The sequence below is a fragment of the Trichomonas vaginalis genome, chromosome III (genome assembly GCF_026262505.1).
Source record: "Trichomonas vaginalis G3 chromosome III, whole genome shotgun sequence".
Taxonomy (NCBI): Eukaryota; Parabasalia; order Trichomonadida; family Trichomonadidae; genus Trichomonas; species Trichomonas vaginalis.
In genome coordinates, this window is record NC_067205.1 from 25,954,130 (window position 1) to 25,972,004 (window position 17,875).

The 17,875-nt window shown below is 30.4% G+C and overlaps 4 protein-coding genes and 1 pseudogene across 5 annotated transcripts, besides 2 other annotated features; 3 read left to right on the forward strand and 2 right to left on the reverse strand.

Annotated features, from left to right (window-relative positions):
• Positions 1-897: 897 nt before the first annotated feature.
• Positions 898-945: a mobile genetic element.
• Positions 946-3,046: 2,101 nt separating this feature from the next.
• On the forward strand, positions 3,047-3,597 carry TVAGG3_0765830 (protein transport; the record flags this gene model as incomplete). Its single annotated transcript, XM_001314891.2, has 1 exon — positions 3,055-3,558. The coding sequence occupies one exon, from the start codon at positions 3,055-3,057 to the stop codon at positions 3,556-3,558; it is 504 nt and encodes a 167-aa protein (XP_001314926.1).
• A 101-nt stretch (positions 3,598-3,698) lies between these two features.
• TVAGG3_0765840 (pseudouridine 5'-phosphatase protein) lies at positions 3,699-4,446 on the reverse strand (the record flags this gene model as incomplete). The annotated part of the gene is made up of 1 exon (XM_001314890.2): positions 3,742-4,446. One exon carries the CDS (start codon positions 4,444-4,446, stop codon positions 3,742-3,744), a length of 705 nt encoding a protein of 234 aa, XP_001314925.1.
• Positions 4,447-5,437: 991 nt separating this feature from the next.
• Positions 5,438-5,881, forward strand: TVAGG3_0765850 (protein of unknown function, DUF4108 family; the record flags this gene model as incomplete). Its single annotated transcript, XM_001314889.1, has 1 exon — positions 5,438-5,881. One exon carries the CDS (start codon positions 5,438-5,440, stop codon positions 5,879-5,881), a length of 444 nt encoding a protein of 147 aa, XP_001314924.1.
• A 2,834-nt stretch (positions 5,882-8,715) lies between these two features.
• Positions 8,716-16,344: a mobile genetic element.
• Positions 12,751-13,921, forward strand: TVAGG3_0765870 (annotated as a pseudogene). The gene has a single exon. A coding segment is annotated over exon 1 (1,171 nt).
• Positions 15,314-15,586, reverse strand: TVAGG3_0765880 (uncharacterized protein; the record flags this gene model as incomplete). The annotated part of the gene is made up of 1 exon (XM_051245800.1): positions 15,314-15,586. One exon carries the CDS (start codon positions 15,584-15,586, stop codon positions 15,314-15,316), a length of 273 nt encoding a protein of 90 aa, XP_051092387.1.
• Positions 16,345-17,875: the final 1,531 nt, after the last annotated feature.

A 17,875-nucleotide genomic window follows, 5' to 3' on the forward strand; every position in this document is an offset into this window, starting at 1 on the left:
TATACCATGAATATTGAATGAATTTCTTGATTCATAGGGGTAAAACGCGCTTTTATATGATTTAGACAGAGAATTTATGAGATGTAAATAACACAATAAAGGTTTATATTGAATATTTTCTAAAAATAAATCGAAATTATAAAAAACAATACATTTATTCATTGAAACTACTTGGACAAATATGAAACAAGCATTCAGGCAATACTTTTGAGACTTCAACGCATCTGATAATTTTTATATAACTTCACCTCTTATGCTTAGAGTGGAGGTATTGAGATCGTATAAGTATAGATGAGCTCACATTCAGATATGATGTGTGAACTTCTGTTTTCACTGCAATTTTGAATCAGAATAAACTCAAAACAAGAATAAAATGATATACTCACTCTCTAAGTGTGTTCGAGATTTAAAGTTGTATGAATAAACGATTCATCTTTCGAAGCCTCCCATTTAATGAGAGACTTCGAAAGATGAATGTATTCATGTAGATGAAATACTATATATGACCATGTGTGATACTAAAGATATCAAAATGTTCATTTTTAAGTGCAATAGAAGGGTTATCTCTCGTAAAATCTCAATTTAAGGAAGATTAGAAAGAACTCCTTTCCTAAGTAGATAGTGTGTGGTTTCTGTCTTTTGGTTGATCAGGAACTATGAAATTAAGTCGGATAGAAGAAGTTCTTTCCAAAACAGACTCCAAATGAGTTGTTCGAAAGAACTTCCTTCTGTATATGGATAATTGTAGTTACCGCACTGAAGTATGTGATTGTGATGATGGAGTTCTCGATAAATCTAAAATCGGATTAAGATTAATTGAAAACTCAAGTAATTCTTTGAAATCTTGTGTTGTCTGGCACTATAATAACCAAAGAATGAGAATATTATGTTTGAATGATGAGTACGTGTGCTCGGCATTCGCCGAGCGAATTGAGTTTAACGTACTATGAAAAGTGACAAATTTGGGCTTTTTTTCCTAGGGTTATGATCTCTTCCTTTCTGCTCAATTCGACAGAAATGAAAGAATGAATTTGTACTCCTAATTGATTACTACAATCTGTATCTATCTTTAACATAGAATTAGCTGCATTGTGATTTATACTCCAGAATTATTTCAATTTAAGATCACCTCGTAAATTTTAATCATATTGCACCAATACTCCTACGTAGAGATAAGAACATGATTATACATACCAAAGCCCCATATTAAAAATCAAAATTTAGCACCTCCATTATGCAACCACATTATTCGTCGCAAATAAGTATATTTACGCATATTATGATGCATATTCACACAAACTCGTATACATGAAAAGTTATTAAAATCAGACAAAATTATTGCAATAAGGAAAAAAAACAACTTTATTATATATGTTAGTAATGAATTACAAATATTTCTACAAAGAATGCTCAATACTTCATATAATCTTCGAATATTTCTTATTACAAGTTAATACATTTTGACTCGAACATGATAAACAAAAGCTGACACGCTGATTACTACATTTATGAAAATATAGTACGTTTCCATTCATCTGTTTACTTGTTTTTGTTGGAATAAAATCATTTTTTTTTCTTTCATGAAATAAGAATTTTGCTGCGAAAGCAATATCTCTAACATAATTAATACATTACGTCAACTCTGGAATGAGTATTTATCAAATATGATATCAAAATCAAAAATTAGTTGTTTTTTATGAGTAAAAACGATGTAAATTGATTATTTGACTAATTATCAAATACTTTGATTTTCCAAATTTTTTTCGAAATTGATTTTTTCATGTGAAAATTCAAATTATTTAATTTCATTTTTTAAATTTTGAATTTTTTTTGGAATTTTGAGTTGATCAATTCAGCAGAATTGATAATGCTATTGCTTTAGGGCATACCACAAGGTGATGAATAAAAGGTGAACATTAACAAATTATTTTAAATCACAAATATCATCCTCATCAACTTTAATTCTAAAAGAACTGTACTGAATTATGAAAATGCATGATTTACATTATTAAAATCTTTGAATGAAAATAGTACAGGATAAGTTTTTATTCATTTTTAATTAGATTTAAACGAAAAACTACTCCATATTAAAATTTAAGTCGAGAAATCGTATTTTGTTCTTATTTGTTAGCATTTTGTAGACATTCTAATCTTGAATTAATTTGTTACATGATATTATTAACAAATTTAACTGAAAAAATATGTTAATATGGAATAAACCATGATTATATAAGCTATCAATGCTATATATACATATGTAAAAGATTCATATTAACTCAATTAACAAAAATGATAGATTTTCATAAAGGTTCAATCTAGGTTCGTCCGAAAATTTTGATTTTTATATAGAAGACATAGTTTCATATACATAATTAAATTTTCAAACAAATTTGATCATACCATTTATTAAGCAGGATAGTATATTAATTACTATCAGTATAAAAATATAAAAATGATTATATTTAATTATTGCATAATTTAGTCAAAGAGTTATAAGCCTCAAGTGATCGTTATCACCTTCAATGCACGTATACTTTATTGATTCATAGATATTTAATCTATGTTTGACATGTTGTTGTCGTCATTCGTTTTGTTCCCATTCTTCCTAAGTTAGAATTAGAGAATACATCCACATCATCTAATTTGGTCCTCAGCGATAGATTGGTTCATTTTGGAGGAGTCCCATCAGACAGTTTTCGAGCACCAAATATCAAATTTTAATGTATACAAATCTTTAGTGATTTATCTCTTTTATGATGAGTAAAAGGTTTCTGCTCATCAACATTTGATTTCCGACATATATGATTTCTAATTGCAATTATTTACTTTCTTTTTATAATCTAACTCTGTGACTCATACCATAAATTAATTATTGGAAAGTGTCAATATGTTTGGCACAACGCATGGCGGAAGATACCAAACCATGCAGGGAATATGATACGTTTAAGATCTCCGAACTTTTTTTCCAAAAATTTTCTATCGTTGCCCTACCTCTGCAATGATGATTCTTCTGAAAATTGAAAGAATTTGTAAAGCTCTGGTCGACCTTTTAGGATGTCTGCTGAAGAAGCTCAGGCCCAAGCTCCAGTTGAAGAGAAGAAGGAAGAAACAAAGACAGAGGAAATCCCACCAAAGCAGCCACGCAAGATCAACCGTGCTGAAAAGAAGATGCGCGATGCCCTCCTCAAGCACAATCTTAAGGAACTCGAGAACGTCACAACAGTCACAATACGTGCTGGCAACCAGATGGTCTTCTCCTTCTCCCAGCCAGACGTTTTCTACATCGATAACGTCTACATCGTCTTCGGCGAGAACAACAGATCCGATGCTGCTTCCGCTGCTTCCCAGTCCATCTCTGATGCTGCTGGCAAGGCTGCTGAACAGGCTCCAGTCGTTGTTGAGAACGAAGATGAAGAAGCTCCAGATGCCACAGGTCTCGATGAGAACGATATCAAGATGGTCATGCAACAGGCTAACGTTTCCCGCGCCAAGGCTATCAAGGCCCTCAAGGACAACAACAACGATATGGTCACAGCCGTCATGAACCTCACAGTTTAAATAAAATAAGCTGAATTGGTTTATTTTACATAATTCTAACTCTTTTTTTCATTGAGAAATTTTTAATTTTGAATTTTTATAATATTTTTGAATTTAGTTATGAAAATCGAAGTTTTCAATGAGTAAAAATGATTTGGATTTATAGAAATGATTATTTAATACAACAAAATGAATTAATAAAATTTAATTCTTTGCCTGAACATCCCAGTCAAACCAAGAGAAGTCGAAATCATCCCAATCTTCAACAACTTTGGTTGGACGAGCTCCGTATTGCTTAACATTCTCCTCAAAGTCAGTTCCATCGTTGTGAAGCATAACAACATTCATTCCGGCATTTCTAGCAGCGACAACGCCGATGTAGGCATCTTCGAAGACGAGAACGTTTTCTGGCTTGAAATCACCTAATTTCTTTGAAGCGACGAGGAAAACTGTTGGATCTGGCTTGGCTTGCTTAACTTCATCACCGCAAACTGTTGTCTGGAAGAGATTTCTGATTTCTGGGTGTTGAGAGTATTTGATTTCGAAGGGTTCTCTTTGGCTGCTTGTTCCAATAGCTTTTGGAATGCCCATTTCGTGTACTTTACGAATAATTCTATCAATGCCTTTAACAAGAGGTGAAAAAGCTAGTCTCTTGTTGATGATTGGATCTCTCTTAGCTAAATACTCTTCTGGTGTCATGCCCATGTTGTATTTTGTAACCATTGCAGTAGCAACATCGATGTCCGATCTTCCATTTAAGGAAACCTTGAATTCTGTTGTAAATTTGTCGTTGGCCATTTCTTCCATCATCGACCAGTAGATGGCGAGTGTGTCAACAATCGTACCATCACTGTCGAAAATGCAGGCTTTGATCTTATTAGGGACAACAAACTTTTGCTGCTCAGCCATTATATAAAAATGAGCGGAATTTCTCAAAAATTTTTGATAAGAAAAAATTAAATTTTGTGAAGAAAGGTGGTCACTAAATGAAAGAAAAATTTATCCATTCACTGATTATTCGTTCTTAGTAGTATATGAGTGCGGGTTGTGTGACTTTTTTTGTTACATCTATATATAGACGATGCATTAAAATATATTTATTTATAAACCATTAAAAAATTAACATTAATTTTAAAATAATTTATTTTTTTATCTTTTATAAAAGAAGCTATATATAGATGATGTCAGATATTCCGCGATTAATTAAACATTGTTTAAATCCTGAATGGGTTAAACTTCAATTTAAAAATGAAGATTGTGAATTATTAAATGAATATGAAAGCCAAAATAAGCTAATGAGGTATAAATATAATGATAAAGAATATTTAATTTCATGGAATCAATGGAGTCATAATCAAAGACCTCATAAACGAGAAGAAGAAATTGAAAATAATGAAATGGAAATCATTGATGACATTAAAGAGGATGGAATTCCTAAATTTTGTAGAAAAACCTTTAGAACTAAGTTAGGAGCATATAAACGTAGAGTATTAAATCCTGAATATCTTAAACATCAATTTAAAAAGGAAGACTGTGAATTATTAAACGCTAATGAATATGAAAATGCTAAATCAAAACTGAGATATAAATATATTGGAAGTGATGAAAGGTGTAAAGATAAAGATAAAGTTTATTCAGTTTCATATAATAACTGGCACACGTTAGGGATAAGAAAACATTTAGGAGATTATGGGAAATGTTCTGAATTCTTTAAATCTAGTATGTACGAGAGAATAAAAGAAATTAGATATAATTATCATTCATGAATGAAAGATTCACTACCATAATGAAATAAAAAAAAATAAACTTTAAAAATTCATGTCTTACATTTTTTGAATAATTTATTTTTTTAATTCGTATGAAAATGAGTGGATCAAGATTCGTAACCGTCAATCAATTAATGGATGTTCTTTCACCAATTCTTGAAAATGTTAAACAAGTAGATGTTTATTTCGATGATTATGTAGAAAGTATATATTATAAAGGTAAGTTTAATATTAAACCTATTGCTTTTGCATTTGATAATAAATTAATTGAAAATGCAAAAATTTGGGAATTAATTCCAGATATTGAATTTATAACAAATATTAATGATAAATGGTTTAAACGAATTCCAACCACAAAAGTTCTTTGTAAATTAATGATCAAAACTGAGGAAAAAGAATTTAACGGGTTTAAATATCATCCAAATAAAGTTTCAGAACTAGAAAATGAAAAACTTCAGAAAAAATTAAACGATAGACTTTCAAATGATCGTATTGAAAAAATAAATAAACTAGCAGAAGTTGCATTTAATAATGAAATATTTGATGAATATAACCTTGAACTCAGTGATGGACTTTAAGTCCTGGGCACTTTGTGCCTTGAGCTTTAAGGACCCGGGCTCAACGAGTCATGATTTATGAAATCAATAATTTGATTTATTCGCTCTTCAATAATTTCTATTCTTTTTGTTAAATCATCAATTTTCATTAATGAGGTGATTCTTGATTGAGGAATAGATTTTAAACTAACAACACCTTTTATTTTTGAAATTTTGAATCCATGACCCTCCGGGTCTTGGACTCTGTCCTCAACTTTAAACATTTTATTCAATTTACATGTTGTCAATTCTTCAAATAATTTTTTATTATTAGCATAATAGTCATTAAATTCATCAACAGATGAAAAAATTTTTATTTCAGTAATTGGTTTAACAACGTTTATTTTTTGTTGAACATTTTCACTTTCATTTATTTCTTCCTCCTCTGTTTCATTTATTTTTAAAATCGGTTTCATTTATCATTAAATAAAAAATTAGAATATAAGTGATGAAATATATTTTTTAATTAATATTAAATCAGAGATGGCGGCAGGATTCTTTAAAAAATTATGGGAAGGAATTAAGAAAGCTGCAAGTTGGGTTCATCAAAAGATTATTAAACCCGTTGCAAACTTTTTGGCACCAGTAGCGAAAACGGCAGGAACTATCATAGGAGGAGTATTAGGTGCTAAAGCAGGTAATCCGGCGATGGGAGCACAAGCAGGTAACGCAGTTGGTGGAATTGCTGAAGGAATACTTAATAAAATAGGGGGTAGATAGTGGAAAAATAAATAAATATTATTTTTATCTTAGTATCGGTTGTAGTCGACGATAAACCTTATCTCCTTTATTTAATACTTCCCTTACCGGAACATTAGGTGCTATTTGTTCAGCAACGTCACTAATTGCTTCTTTATTCTTAAATATCCAATTTGCTCCTTTCTTAATCCCTTCCCAAACTTTATGCGCTCCTCTTTTTACTTTATCCCACAGTTTCTTAAAGAATCCTGCAGCCATAGTTGATTATTTCATTAAAATTAAAAATTCATTTTCATCTTTTAATTTTGATTTTTTATTTAATAATAAATGACGACTAACTATTTAGTGCCAAACACTAAACCGATTAATGGAAATGTATTTCATTCATTCGAAAAGATAAATGAAATATTCGCAAAGAATGATGGAGAAGATATTATAGAGAACTTGAAAGTTCATGCTATGACTCTGATGCTCCATATTTTGATGATAAACAAACTCATTTAAGAATTACAAATCCGGCTCATGATGTGAACCAATTAGGTGACACATATATTAAACGCAAAGTTAAAGCAACTCTAGTTTCAAATAAAGCTTTCACATGTGATGCCGCTTTTAAATGCATGCGTTTATTCGTTGGTTACAAATCATCAAATCAAAGCTTTAAACAATTAGAAGTAGAAACCGAAAGAGGTGATGCTGGTTATCTTCAGATGGATTGCGCCCGTGAATCTTTCGCATTTGCAACATATAAACCAAAATCAGAAAGGAAAGTTAAAAAGTTTGTTCATTCGTTATATAATAATGTTCAAAAATATGATAACTCAGTATGTGGTAAATATATTGACCCTTCAGAAGTTTTCAAGAAAGCAAATGAAGAAGTTGATGTCACTTTTGATATGATTATTCCGGTAAATGATTTGTTAGCATTTCAGGCGTTCGATGATTATCCTAAATCATTTGGTGAAATCATTCTTAAATATTATGTTTTCAGGGATACTTTAGTATTTTGTCAGGTTGACCCGTTAAGAGTTGCTGATTTACAAAATTACGTTTATGAAAAGATAACTGATGAAAATTATGAAAAGATTATGAATCATGTTTATAAATATGATCGCAAATTCCAACAAATCGGACTTCCTGCCAAATTAATTACAAGCTTAGCCGCTACATCTGCTGACGCAACAGTTGAAGACGTTATTATTTCATGCACAAAGATGGAAGTTTTAGAGGATAAATGCATTACACCAGGATACGGTTTAATTGAAGAATCAGTTAAAGCAATACCACGTTTATTTAGTAAGGAAGATCCATTCATGATTCCAGCTCAACATATTGACGTTCGTTCACTAAATGGAGGTTGCATCACTCCTGAAGGTATTAGCTCAGATTTCTCATACGCTCTTCATAATGTTACAGATGTTGTGTTAACATTTCCGAAGAATGCAATGCAAAGAACGGTTTTAGAAAATCCAATGCTTCGAGGTCTTCAGGTCACTATAGATTCCAGAAACTTCCCCGATCAAGCGATGACCACAGTGGGTGACATATTCTTTACACGTATGCTTCAAGCTTCTGATTTAGATGGAGTGAATGAATGCACAGAAGAATACGAGGACTCATTAACTAGACCACTGAATGATGATGATGGCACACCATTAGCTAGAACATGGAAAGACCAAACTTCATTCTTATGCACTATTCCAGTTCAACGTGATGGAGCGGGTATATTCTTTGATGGATTAGAAACTTTCAACTCACAAGTTACAGTACAAGTGAAAGCTTATCCAATCATTCAGGGTGAAAATGACACTTACTGTTCAAAAGTGACAAATCCTCCTCAGGTTTGGTTTACTAGGACTACATATTGGACATGGACACCGGATGAAGGTTTGAAATATCATCCAACAGGTACACCACCGCAGTATAGAAGTTCATATGATGAAATATTGATGAATAGAAATGTTTAAAATTATAAATTTATTTTTGATTAAATGGATTTAAATTCATCCACCCCTTATGAAGAATTAGCAGGAGTATATAATACATACGTAGATGATATGATTAATGAAGCATTGAGTGATAATAGAAATGCTCTATCTAAGGAAAAATTAATGAAAATTCCATATTCTGAATGTTACTTAAATTCAATCACTGCAGCAATTGGTAAACAAAATAAAGGTAAAACATTAACGATATTAAAACAAATTATCATTATTGCTAACACTTCCCCTATTCACATGTGTTAATTTATATCAACCGTTCAGGTTCACCTTCAGATGATACATTTGAATCTTTAAAGCATTTAATCAAAATTCCAATTATTTATTTATCACAAGAAGAAGCAGAAGATTATTTAAAAAACTTTGTAATGTATAAAGAATTATATAATACAATCAAGAAGCAAGGATTAGAGGATAAAATTATTGATAAACAACGGGATGAATTATTTGAAACACTTTCTATTTCAAATTTTGATAGAGAATTTTTGCATTCACTCATTTTTCTAGATGATGCGGTGAAATCAAAACTAATAACTAATGAGAAATCATATTTTAATCAATTATTAACTCAATGTCGACACATTCAGTGTTCATTCTTCATGGCTGTTCAATACTTTAAAGCATTAAGCACAAACATTAAATCAAACCTGTCCACCCTTTTCATTTTCAGTGGTTTTAGTCGTCAACAGTTGAACGTTATGCTTTATCAAGTGAATTTACCAATGAGCATTAATGAACTTTACACACAATATCAACAATTAGGAGAACATGGAAAAATAATAGTTGATTTAAATAAAGGTTCCATTAAATTCGAATAACTTTTTATAATTAATTTTTATTTTTTATTTATAATTAAACATGACAGAAATTGCAAATCTTCTACAGGTTCCATTAAAACAAGGAACAAACAAAAAGGGTGCATATAATAGAACTATGAAAGTTCCAGACGGAATGAAAGAATTAGTCCACATTGTTGCCGGTCTTCAAAAGGATGTTAAACAAATGAGAAACGTTTTAACATTACCAGAAGCTCAAGCATATGCCAAACGTCACGGACCAAATTGGGAAGCACACGAAGCAGACATTACGGGTCCAAATGGAAAACCTGATGGAATAAATGAAGTTTTCGTTACTGATGGTCAAGGAAATATTAAAGTCATAAATGGGTATAAATTAACAATGACGGATTATCCTAAACGTAAAGCATATAATGAACATTATCCTATGCAATTTGATGAAAATGGAAAAGCTGTTAAACAATACATTGGAGAAGGTGAAAATGGTCCAATTAATTCATACCGTCATAATCCATATTCTTACTTCAATGAAGAATTAAATGCTATTGAAGAGGGACCGGATGGATTACCACGATATTCTAACCAGTTTGATGGTCAATATGCAAATTTAAGACCTGAAATTCCAGCTAAGAAATTCTTTAAAGTTGCTTTATTCGATCCAGTTTTCGCAAATGTTAAAGATGAACTTAAACAGCAATTCCAACCAATTATAGTAGCAAGAATTGCATCAGGTGCTTTATCTCAAGCATTCAAAGATTTAATTAAGAAACCATTATATCAGCAACGAGGTTTAACTTATGATTTAGTTAAGGAATCAGATAAAAGAAAATTTGAGAAATCAGATGAATATAAGAATGCAATTAATGAATATATTCGGTCTATTAATTTCGATGAAAATGCTAAAAATCAACTTCATGAACAAATACAGGAAATAATAGATTCAAAAGTTCCAGCAAAATAAAAGTTTAAATATATTTTTTTATTCGAATATAAATGAGAAGACGTTTCACTAGTCAAAAGAACACTAACGCAAAAGCAGAGATTACGGTTGGTTATAACGTAAATGATGATAAATCACGAATTATTCAAAATGTTAAAGTTAATGTTAGTCCTGAATTAACAAGGTCAGCAACTCAACCAAATTTATTAACTCGTGACTTACCGAAGAATGAGGAGAATGAAGAAAACCATGAGAATGGAGACCCAATCATTTTATCTGAACCTGGTAAAGAACCTGTTGAAATTCCCACTTATCCAACATACCCCCCACCTCTTTCATCAAACATCGAGAACCCAGGAATCTACGATTACAGTCGCAATGCGCCATATAAAATAGACATTAATTCTGAATTAATGAAAATTTACCGTGATATCATAACTGATAATTATGATTCAATAATAAATTTAATTGACCAATCCGGTTTAATTATTTTACCTTATGAATCATTAATTCACATTATCGCCATTCTTTGTGATGTTCAAGATTCAGACGTGAAGATTCAATTTTTCATAGATGATGAGGTTTCATGCTGCGGAACAGTTGCAAAAATAAATCCTATAAAGGATATTAGCACAATTAAGATATCAAAGAACGGAACAACAACTGAACTTCATTTAACATATAATGATATTTATAATAAAATAGTTGATGAATATAAAATATCACTTGAAAAATTCTTTGTTAAGGCTATTTAATATTCAAGCATTAACATTATCGAATAATAATCCTTTGAATCATAATCGATAATAATTGACCTTTCACCAGTTTCTATCGTTTGTTTTATTTCTTTTTGTTCCCCACTATCCGGATCGGTCATTGTAATTGTTTTTGTTATAGTATCAGCTTTATCTTTAACTTCAATCTTTTTTCCATCGGGATATTTAAACCAAAATTCCAAAAATTCGATATTGTCAATCTGTTCATATTTTAATCTATCAATTACATTTTTAATACCATCTGAAAATCTTATGAAATGGTCATTATATGGGTTTGATTGAACTAAATTTGAATGAAGTGAAATATAACCTGATGATGAATATGACATCGACTCATATTTTCTGAAAACACTAAAATTTATAACATGAATGAATTTCTTATTCGTTGAATTTATGAATTCTTGAGGTAATCTTATTCTAGTTTTATTTATCACTGGAAAATAACGCTTTACCATATTTTTAATCGTAATAAAAAAATGTCAATTATCAATATTATTTCGAATAATAACTGTGAATTAAATTTAACAGTTAGCGGAATTTATAATGTTACTCTCGTTTCTGTGAGTGGTAAATTTAATCCCATTCTTTTAGACCCTTCAGATTATATATCATTTATTAAAGATGACCATGAGCCGCATAGCGGCGGGGTCGTAGACCTAAAAACGTATGATATGTATATAAATAATGTGATAACGAAATGGGATATTAACATGATTTTAAGTTATTTAAATGAATCATTTATCGTATGGTATGAAGAAAATTTTAAATCAAAACCTGATAAACTTTTTGAACTTGATGAAATAAATAACCTTATTAAATTTCCGCTGAAAATTAAATTTTGTACTCCTCGTCTTCGTTCATTGTTGGGGATATTAAATTTTGAAAAAGATGTTGGGGATGTTTTGTATTCTGACACTGGTTCTAATTTCATTTTAATCAAATGTGATAAAGTTAATACCCCAATGAGATTTTCACATCAAACATTAGACCCTAACTCTTACCCATCAATACAAAACATTTTATCCATCAACTTAAACATATTTTCTTTATCATATCCGTTTCAATTATCCGGGAATTCATTTATTCTTCATTCAAAAGATTTATCAAATATTAAATTTAGAATAACTGACCTATTTGATTGTGATTTAGAATTTATGAATGAAATATTATGGCAATTTCAAATAGAAAAAATAGCTGATGAGATAACAGATTAAATATTTATTTTTAAATCGTAATAAATGATTAAACAACACAACCACAGACCATTACATACGCCATATATGCATATAATTCAAAGACGGCAGAACAAACGCAAATGTTGAAATATGGAGATTTGGAGATAGTATTGAAAAATGACCATTTCGAATTCGTTTGCAAAGGTGGTGCAGTGATATCAAATATAAAAGAAATTTTATTTATGAATTCAAAAATTAAAGGAATAACGGATGATATAACATCAATTCCACCAGAAGAACAAAGATATTACGCATTAAATGCATTTCCTAAAGTTTTGAAGATTGGAAGATTTAATTTAAATGAGGAATTCATAAAAGGTTTCCTAAATGACATAATGAAGAAGCAGATAAGGAATATGTTATGAGTTAGCAAAGAAAGCAGATAAGGAGTGGATAGTGAATTAATGAAGAAGGCAGATAAGGAATATGTTAATGAAAAAGATAATGAAATTATAGAAAGGGTTGAATGGTATCATGAACGGACATCGAAGATTCTTAAAACTAAAGCTGATACAGGATGGGTTTCAGGATGTTTAGACCTTAAAGCAGATAAAACTTATGTTAACAATGAGTTAAATAAGAAAGCTGATATATCATTTGTTGACGATGAGTTAGCAAAGAAAGCAGATAAAATATGTTAACGATGAGTTAGCAAAGAAAGCAGATATAAAATTTGTTAACGATGAGTTAGCAAAGAAAGCAGATAAAACTTATGTTAACGAAATATACCAAAGTTTAGTTGGAACAAAAAATATTGAAACTATTGTTGGCGACTTTTCTGTCAATGAAGAAAACAAATATTTTAGATGGGGGTTTGTACAGTCCTTAAGAAATGGTATACGGTATAAACTCATTCCGAAAAATAACAATGAAATGTATGTAAGCTATATAAAGAATGATGGCACACAAGTTAAAGTTCCATTAGACAACAACTGTTACTTAAACTTATATGGAGACGAACAAAAGAAATATTTAAGAGTTTATGAAATGACAGATATGACAGATATGACATTGTCTAACGTAGCTCCAGCACCGTATTATTATGACTATGGTGTTGACGCACATGTAGACCCAAAAAAGCAAACATTATATTTAGAATATTATAGATATAAAAGATATAATGCAATAGAAAAAACGAGAATAGTATACTATTATGAAGATGACAAAAATAAATATTATAGTCAAGATTTTACATACCCTGAAAACATAAGATTATATTATAAAAAATATTCTGACACAAACCAGAAGAAACCCGAAATAGTTACACTATATTTTAAGTTCAAAAGAGACAATCCTATAATATCTCATATGTTTGATTTAATGAACCCAGTAGGTTCTATTTATACATCTATGGATGTGAGAGGTCCTCAAGCAATGTTTGGTGTTGGTGCATGGGAACAAATAGTCGACAGGTTTTTGTATTGTGCAAACTCTTCAAAGGAAACAGGGGGAAGTAAAACGATTACAGGTGAAAATTTACCTGCACACAGTCACTACATAGATTTAAGCACATCTCAAGCAGGTTGGCATAAGCATAGATATTGGGATTGGTCAGGAATGACAAAAGGTAAAGGATATGATGTTAAAGATGATGTTAAATTTGCCATAAATTGTTACTGGAGTGACACTCAGGGAGAAGGAAACCATACACATCGCGTTTCAGGATATACACAAACAACGGGACAAAGTAAAGAATACATGCCACCATTTATGACTGTATTCGCATGGTATAGAGTTCAATGAACGCTCAATGTTTGTGAAACAAACTTTAGGAGCTCCAAAAGAGCAAACGACATAATTTAAATTTTTATTTTAGTATAAATGAAGATTCTACCATATGGTGTTATTGGAAGAGATAAAGATGGAAACCCAATATTTGATCCAAAGTTAAAATTAAAGTTACTGACAAGACAACAACTTGAAAAGTTGCTGAAACCAAAACAGAATGAAAAATGAGAAAATGAGAAAATGAGAAAGAAAAAAAATTTAAATTATGTAATTTTATTTTTATCATAAATGACCAAATTAATTAAGCCAACTATTTCTAAATTAATGATACCAATGAAATCATTTCATGGAGTACTTATCCCAGGTTCTTCACAATTAGCCGGGGCAAGTGTTGTGACTCAAGGTGGAACATTAGCGAATCCATTCAAATTATTAACTAAAGATGAAGTTAATAAAATGATGATAAAATAACTGATAACAAAATTTTATTTCACTACTACCATAAAAACAGGTGAAAAAACAGGTGACATCTCACCTAGCCGCTTTGCGGCTCTGACCCTTTGGGTCTCTTCACCTAAACATTATTTTTGTTCAAAGCTTCCACGAGAGAAAAGATTCCTCATTTGCTAAGGATTCCAAAAATGAAAAAATCATTGATTTCGGCTGAGAAAAAACAGCAAAACCCTTCTTCCACGGGAACAAAGAAATAAAGAAGAAATAAAGAAGAAATAAAGAAGAAATAAAGTAAATTTTTTATTTATTCCCGTGGAAGATAGAGCACTTTTATGACACTTTTTATTCACGACAAACAAGACAAATAAAGAAAATAAGAAAATACGGCGCCGTCGCGGTTCGAACCACAGACCCTGACCCCTCCATAACACCACCTTAGACCACTGTGCTACGTAGCCTGTCGACATAAGATTTTATAAATTGCATATTTGATGTAAATTTATTTCCCAGTTATTCAAAAATAATTAATTATTGAATAACCTAAAAACCATGAGACTTTGTCTCCGGACTCTTTGAGTCACTTAACGATAAAATAAGTGATAACAAATTTTTATTTTTATCATAAATGAATACCCCACAAGCTCAAAATTTACCACGAATCATAACAAGGGAGGAAATGATAAAAATGATGCAAGAACATGTTAAAAATAACAAACCACTAAAATTGAGAAAATGTGGTTATGCAGTAATGATGGAAAGAGAGATGTTGTCGAAGAGGAATAAAAATTAAATTTGGATTGAGTTTAAAAATTCATCTTTATTAAATTCATCTCTTCCAATCAATTTATTTATTCTATTAAATTCTTTTATTTTTGCTTCACTCAGTTTAAGGATTGAACGGTAAGTTTCTAATTTTTCGATTATTTCTTTCCTCTCTTTATCGTTTTCAACCCCACCGCATTGTGGCTTCTTTTTGTAATAGCATATTTTTGATTTAATTCTGTTTAGTTTCTTTTTATATTCATCGTCTGGACTCTTGACTGCTTTGTTGTCACTCATTTTCTTACGAAATAAAAAAATTAAATATTATTTAAATATAATGGAGTAATAAAATAAATCGGAATTTCTATTAATTTATTGTTAACCTCAACTAATGCATTGCCGTTAATATATCTAACAAATTCAGCTATTGTGTCAAATCTTCGTCTTCTTTTTGTCATTAATTTATCAGTTTTTCCATAATCGAGATGAATCAAAACTTTATCCCCTTGTTTAAAATTCATGAGCCCCGAATTAATTTGTTCACGTTTAACATCATTCAACCTTTCCATTTGCTTTCTAATATATTCCCATTCTTTTGAAATATCATTTTTCATTTCCACCGGTTTCATGTTTATAGTTCTATGCCATGTATTATTGTAATAATATACTAACTGTTGTATGATGGAGTCATGATTTCCATCCCAGTATATCTGACCGTTAACCCCTAACGCATCTCTAAGAGTTCTCATTACCGCATCAACTATTTTATTATGAAACGTATATGGAGAGGATGAAAAGTAAAAATTAATTTGTGGGAAATAATGAGTCATAGTTGCCTGAAATCCTTTATCACCATCACCCCTTATATTATCTACTCTTTCATGATCTAGTAAGTATTGAATAGCTCTTCTTGTTTCCTGTTCTGTTTTCCTTTTCACTGGAATGCAATATAAATATCTAGTGTTAATGTTAATGGCAAATAAATAAGTAACGTTTCCTCTTGAATATTCTAAATGATCGATTTCGTATGAATATGGATATGGTGCAAATGAAGGGCGACTAAATTTTTCCTTTAACGGTTGAATTTTTGGGTCAATTGGTTTATTTAATATTTTGAAATCCTTTTTAAAATCTTTTTGCTTCTTTAATGTTTGAAATGGATATAATAAAGTGAATGATGAAGGATTAACTGAAGGAGAAGGCGGTACTGTCGTTGGAGGTTTTGGTGTTGTAGGTGGTTTAATTTTATCTGCTTTGATTTTGGATGATGAAGTTTTGGAATTCATTCCTTTCTTCATTAATTCTGGATGTATTCTATTCATTTGTTTTAAATATGCTGTATATAAAGGTTTGATATACTTTCCCGCTTCGAGTTTATGTTGAAGGATGAATTCCAAAAGTTGATCTTCATTTAAAAGTTGGGCTGAATATGGTTTAACTAATGAATCATAAACTAAAGCTTGTGCTTCATTTATGGTCTGAAGGACCTGGGCGTTTTTCTTCTTTTGTTTTTGCTCCTTTTGCTTTTGCGGCTCAGGATTATATAATTTATATAATTCATCAATATCTTCTTCTGTTAATACTTTATTTTTGAAATCTTTCAACTGTTTAAGTTGTGATTTAGTTTTTTCCTTTGTATATTTTCCTTCTTTAATTTTGTCTTTAATTTTAGAAATTATTTTATCATGATATTTCAAAACTGCATTTTTATAATATGGATAATAGTATTCATGCATATCATCACCCGTTATATTGTTATTATATTTTTGGAGATATGATTTTAATTCATAATAACTAAGAAATTTTTGATTAAATACTAAATCATCAATTAAATTTTCTAAATCTGCGTTATCCATTTATATAAAAATAAAATAAATGTTTTAGGGGTGCCCACCTCTTTGAATCATAGTATCAAAACCATTATTTACATATTGAATCGCATCATTAACGGTTCCTCCTTCTAAAACGGTATCAAATGGTGGAGTCCAGATTTCCTGATGATGATCATAAAATCCAGCAAAATTAACCGTATTATTAGGTAAAATATGAATCTCAGCGGTATATCTTCTATCTAAATTTGGATGCCTTATATGTTATACCATTACTACCCGGATAAAATCTAAACCTTGATTTTGTTGACGCATCAAATTATTGAAATTTCTTTCTTCAGGGGTGAATGTTCTTCTCCGTTGACGTTGTGGTGGTGGTGGTGGTGGTCGTTGCTGCTGTTGATGCTGTGGTGGGATTTGAAAAATTCGTTGCGGTTGATTATTTGGAATCTGAAAGTTAAAACCATTTGGTATAAATCGATTTGGTTCCTTTTGTCTCTTCTGTGGCATTTTATTAAAAATAAAATTTAAATTGTATTAAATAAATGGCATACAACATCCATTTTCACAACATACAGCTTTAGTGTGTGCTCCTGTTAATGCAGTCTTACCGATTGTTAAGCGAGTCATTGACCCATTTTTAAGTTGTAAATTAATATTCTGACCATCAAATATCACTTTATCATTTATTATATCCAAATAATTTTTAGGTGTTAATTGCTTATTTTGTCTTAAACTAACACCTTTCATTTTTTGT